This window comes from Periplaneta americana, chromosome 2, assembly GCF_040183065.1.
Source record: "Periplaneta americana isolate PAMFEO1 chromosome 2, P.americana_PAMFEO1_priV1, whole genome shotgun sequence".
Classification (NCBI taxonomy): domain Eukaryota; kingdom Metazoa; phylum Arthropoda; class Insecta; order Blattodea; family Blattidae; genus Periplaneta; species Periplaneta americana.
The window spans coordinates 113,418,684-113,424,491 of NC_091118.1; the positions used below are offsets into that span (position 1 = coordinate 113,418,684).

General features: G+C 36.7%; 1 protein-coding gene across 1 annotated transcript; it reads left to right on the plus strand.

Moving 5' to 3' along the window:
* Positions 1 to 875: 875 nt before the first annotated feature.
* LOC138695292 (protein OPI10 homolog) lies at positions 876 to 3,172 on the plus strand. Its single transcript, XM_069819723.1, has one exon. The coding sequence runs from the start codon at positions 1,482 to 1,484 to the stop codon at positions 2,094 to 2,096; it is 615 nt and encodes a 204-aa protein (XP_069675824.1). The 5' UTR covers positions 876 to 1,481; the 3' UTR covers positions 2,097 to 3,172.
* Positions 3,173 to 5,808: the final 2,636 nt, after the last annotated feature.

Consider the following 5,808-nt stretch of genomic DNA (forward strand, 5'->3'; position numbering starts at 1 on the left):
TACCGGTACCTATACTACGTAAAATGAAATAGTGTGTTCGTTTTTTGTTGTTTCGAAATTACTGTAATATTTATATTTTCTTCAAATACTGTATACAAATCATGTAAACAAATGATTCTTTACAAACGACTGCTTTGTGAATTGTAACTGAGTAAGTCTATTGTTTCTTGTGTTACAATTATTGTCAAATATAGACACTGACAATAATTGTGTTTTTTCATTCTGCTAAGTATGTTTATAATGTCCAAATGTCAATTTAATTGAACACTAGAAGTGCAGAATAGATTCTTGTACATCCCTCCCGCTAAGAACTGGTAAGAGCAACACGTGAATGACGCAATCTGCACAGACCGGCGTTCCGCGCACATTCACTGCACTTTCAGTGTCTGATTTCTGACATGCCTGGTCTAGTATATACAATCACGAAGGTCAATATGTAGGAAATATGCATCCATAGGTAGTTGCTAACCACTAGGATCGCTACTATCGCCTCATTACAGCCAATGCGAAATAGTACCGGCATAGTCTATTGTTCCTAGCACCCTAAACAGCTCAAACTTCGTGACTGTATATACTAGACTGTGTATTTAGTATAAGAGAAATCAAGGAGAGGAGGAGCCAAAATATGATTAAACAAATATCTAAATTGTAAAATTGGCGCAATTAAATTCACCTTTCCCTTCTGAACATACTGATTGATATTTAACCCTCTCTGACCTCAAAAAAATATTCAAAGAGAAGTCTGCAGTTGTAAGGTTATTTACAAAGTGAACGTTACTATTGTTGGGACAAATACCGGTACTTCTAAAATTTGCTTACTTACCAAAGATTATGATTTGCATAGGGATTTTAATATTTATGGTTGTGGCTGCACTGTTACGAAATTGTTTTGCCGCCAACTGACATCATAATTTGATCGGATATAGATAGAGATTTGAACATCGTAGCGTAGCGGATAAGAAGATTAAGCCCTTTTGGTCGTGGACTAGTGAATACTTCAGCTATTCTGGGAGTGTATGGCATACTGGTATGGATTTAATTATAAACTTAGCGGAGGGAAGAATTTCTCATCCCCGGATTATAGCGAGATTTATTTAATGTATGTGTGTGTTTATGTTGCAGATAACGCGGAGTAGACGGCATATAAAATTCAATGTTAAAGATTTATTGAAGCAAAAGGGAACTCATGACGAAATATTTTGTAAATAAAACAATTATTACAAATAAAGAAAATAGTACAAATTAATGTGAATATAAATAAATTAAATTTACACGTGTACACTCACTGTTTATTCGTAAAAAGTTTAATAAAAAATGTAATCTGTAATAGGTACCGGTAATCATTCAGATAGGTTGAAAATCCATCTGGTACCTAGGTTGAAAATCCATCTGGTACCTGTATGTTGTGTTGCAATTTCTTAACCTAGAAACGTCCAGAAGGAAGGAAACGACGGCAAGAGTTGAAAACCATAGGCCTAACGATGAATATGTTTGGAGCTATCGTTTGTGGAAGAACGGTACGCCTACAGAGTTTTGAACAAGTGGGAGAAGCACAATTTGTAACAACAATTCATGATGCAGACAGTATCAGTCACATCGTTGTGTTTCTTACTGGAACGATTCCATTTCCACAAGGCATGGGAGGCTTAGTCTATTTCAGTTGGCCCGAACCATGTGCTTCACCAACATGGCAGCTACTAGGTCATTTAGCAGAGGACAAGCCTTCTGCAATCTTCAAAATAAGCAGCTTGAAGAAGGCACCACTTGGCAGTGATGATGTCGGAACTAACATGAATACATTTGGAGGGCAATTATTTTCGCATAAAGCTCAGATCGGCATTTCAGTGGAGCCTATTTTACAAGTGCAACAACAATCTGCTTTCATAACATCCCAGACTACCAGTAATTTTATGCAATTTTGCCAGAAAATGTTGGAGAACTTGTTGAATTATGCAGCTAGTTTCGGAGTTACTCAGGCTCAAATGATACCAAATCCAAATGAAACTTTTATCCCATTATCTGTTCTACATTCATGGTACAACAATTTCGAAAGAAAACTACAGCAGAATCCTAATTTCTGGCGTAGGCTTACTTGATTTAAGCTTATTATCTTGGCTGTGATGATTGGTATGAAGTTGAAAATGTACTGGGAAGGAAAGCATTAGGGCCTACATGTCTTTGCCAGTTTATTTTCTAGTGTTTATAGAATAATGTTTGTAAAATTAATTCAATTAATGGCTTTCTATATATGTGTGGCCTAATTAGTCATTTCATTATAACAGGGCTGGTGTATAACCTACTGTGAGAGATGTCTTGAGTTATGTGATGATTCCGACGTTATTGAAGTTGATGCAGTTTAAATAAAATTTTGCCATGTGCATTAGGGAGTGTGAAAACTGAAACCTCAACTGATTTGTGGTTGTAAAGAATTCTCACAAATGAAATTCTACAGAGAGTTCCTATGCCGATTAGTCCCAGATAGTAGTGTTCTGTGTGCTTAATGTCGGTAGTTTGGAGTGCCCATTCCGAGGAAGCTAAGAAATAATGGACCAGTCTGCATAGAGAAATGTGAACAAACTTCTCCTTTGGCTGGTGTATGATCACTTGCTGCCTGACAACAGATTTTGTTAGGCAGAGGTTTGAATGGGACCCATTCTGCATAGAAACTCTCTGTATTACTGCTTAGTGCCTATTGGAGTTACATCTTTATTTAAAATTTTTCGGTTCTGACATAAATCATGACGTATTTATTTTTAATGTTTGATTGTAACATGAAATGTATCTTATCATTGATCATAGTTTGAAACAATAAAAATGTAATTGCAGATATATACTAATGTTGTTTATAACATAGCATAGGCCTACATGAAAAAAAGTTGGTTTTTGAACAAAGTATATAAAACAAAACATTCGCTTCATCTGATCTATGGTGATAATCTGTTTGCATAGTATGAATGAAACATTTACATATTTGTGATAGTAAATAGATTACTGTTGAACTGTCAGCGTTTTATTCTATATCAGTCTGTTAGGAAACAGGAATGAAAAACTTGCTGGAAAAATAAATGTTGAACTGGTTGTAATGAAATACTGGTAACTTATTGGTTATTAGTTTTTTTCTTTTTTCAAAATAAGGAAAACTGTAAAATGTAATAGCTGTTACAGTTTTAAGAATAATGTTTAATAGAAGTGTAAATAAATACGTTTTATTATATAAGGACCTCCCTATTTATTCATTTTATATTATTTTAAGTCTTTAACAATGAATTCTATCATTAGGAACATTTATGGTCAATTTTTTAAAATCTGAAGACCTAATGGGACAGAGTTATAATCATATACTAGAGTACGATAACCCCCTTCATTTGACGAAAACTCTCAAGTGAGTTTTGAGCTTTGGGAAAAGAAAGAAGTCTGAGGGTGTGAGATCTGGTGAGTATGAGTAGCAATTTGAACCATAGTTCGTGTAGTTTAGCAACCGCGAATGCAGATGTGTGAGCAGGTGTATTGTAATGAAACAACACTTTCTTCTTGGCTATACCCGACCTCTTCTCGCGAATTTTTCCTTTCAGTTGCTGCAGAAGATTTGAATAATATTCTCTGGTTATTTTTCTCTCGTGACTTTTCCGAGATAATATTATTTCCCGGAGTAATGTGGCTGTAAATGCTTTATTAAGCTTTAACTATGAGGGTAATTCAGAAAGTCAGTCCAGTCTCGTCTGTCATGCACAGGAATTGTGGTAGCAGCATAATTTTTGTTCCGCTATGTAGCTTGATTCAGTACACTCCCAGCAATGACGTTGTGAGGTTGCATTCGACTGTTTCTCTGACCAAGACGTATTTAAAATGTGTGCAATAATTGTAGCTCCTTCCAAGTGTGAGGTATATTTATGTTTCTGTGGGCAAGACAATGGCAGCTGCAATTCGTCGAGAGATTACTGCAGCGTATGGGAACATTATAAGTGACAGTATTCTTGGATGTTAGAGATGGATGGCGACAATTACTAAGGGAGGCCGAGGTCCATCAAGGGCTGTAGCGCCAATGATGATGATGTTAGTGTTGTGGATTCCGAGATGGATGCATTAACATTCTTGATGAAGAACGAATTGGCCAACTGTCTGTTGTGAACATTGAACTTGTTGAAAAAGTGGATGATGTGGTCAAACAAACTCGCCGTTTCACAATTTCAGAACTCTTAGCATTTTCCGCAAATCATTCAGACTATTCTGTACGAAGTGGTGGTGACACAAAGGTTAGCTATCGCAAATTTTTTGTTTGGTGAGTACCGAACGTTCTATCCGAAGTCCAAAAAACCAAGAGGATGGGAGCAACACTGACATTCCTTCAGCACTATGAGAGTGAGGATGACAGGTTTCTCGATCAGATTGTCACAGGAGATGAGACGTGAGTTCGGTATGTGAACATCGAAATAAAAGGACAGTCAATGGCGTAGGGTCACACCAACTCCCCTCTGAAACCACAAAAATGTCTCCAAACATTTTCAACCAAGAAGTTCATGGCAACTGTCTTTTAGGACTAGAAAGGTGTTTTGTTGGTGGATTTCATGAAACGAGGCACAACAATGAACTCTCGCGTGTATTGTCAGACACAAATCAAACTGAGGAGAGCAATTCTGAACAAACGACGTGTCATGTTGAGTTCTGGGGTTGTTTTGTTCCTCGAAAATGCTCGGCCGCACACACTCAAACCCTCCTGCAACTTCCAGTGGGAGGTGTTTCATCATCCACCGTATAATCCTGACTTGGCTCCGAGCGACTACCACTTGTTCCCAAACATGAAGAAATGGCTTGAATGCCAACAGTTTGAAATGGATGAGGAGCTCAGGGAATGCGTCAATGGTTGGCTACATTCACAGGCGGCTGAGGGAATTTCGAAGCTTGTACGATAAATGTCCGAATGTAAATGTAAATTATGTTGAAAAGTAATTGAAAGATGCACTTTAACTTGCATGTAATGAAAGTTCCCTCAATAAAGTGCTTTCTGAAAAAAAATTACCGGAACTAACTTTTCGAATAACCCTCATATAAAGGAAGTCACTTGGAATACTATAAGTAAAAGACATGAAGGACTTGGAACTTTCTATATTCTTTGCTGTATAATATGTTAGTATAAATAGAAATTGAACAGACAGAATAAGAAATGAAGCTGTGTTGGAAAGAGTGGGTGAAGAAAGAATGATACTGAAACTGGTCAGGAAGAGGAAAAGGAATTTGTTGGGTCACTGGCTGAGAGGAAACTGCCTACTGAAGGATACACTGGAAGGAATGGTGAACGGGAGAAGAGTTCGGGGCAGAAGAAGATATCAGATGTTAGACAACATTAAGATACATGGATCATATGAGGAGACAAAGAGGAAGGCAGAAAATAGGAACAATTGGAGAAAGCTGGGTTTGCAGTCAAAGAGCTGCCCTTGGGCAGAACACTAAATGAATGAATGAATAGATTATTCATATAGTACATTTACTTCATAAATATGTCAATAGTTTGAAAAATAAACATTAGCAACAGGACTGGAAAAGTTTTTACTGACTCTTATAAAATTTTCTGAATGGCACTTAGAACCTTTGCCATTTCCACTCTTTAATTAATGAAGACAAAGAGAGTTCATCAGCACCTAAGTTTTCATATTGCAATAGAAGCTTTTCAAACTGTGAATACTTGTTTAATCTACTTCTACCTATAATATGAGATAGATCTTCAACAGGCACAATACAGTCATTACTCTACACTTCCACAGGTAAATCACTATTCACCTTAACATAGACTTTAACAGTAGAAATCCTATC

What these genes read in the sequence shown, in the direction of transcription:
- LOC138695292 (XM_069819723.1), top strand. Translation starts at nt 1,482, where the DNA reads ATGAATATGTTTGGAGCTATCGTTTGTGGAAGAACGGTACGCCTACAG.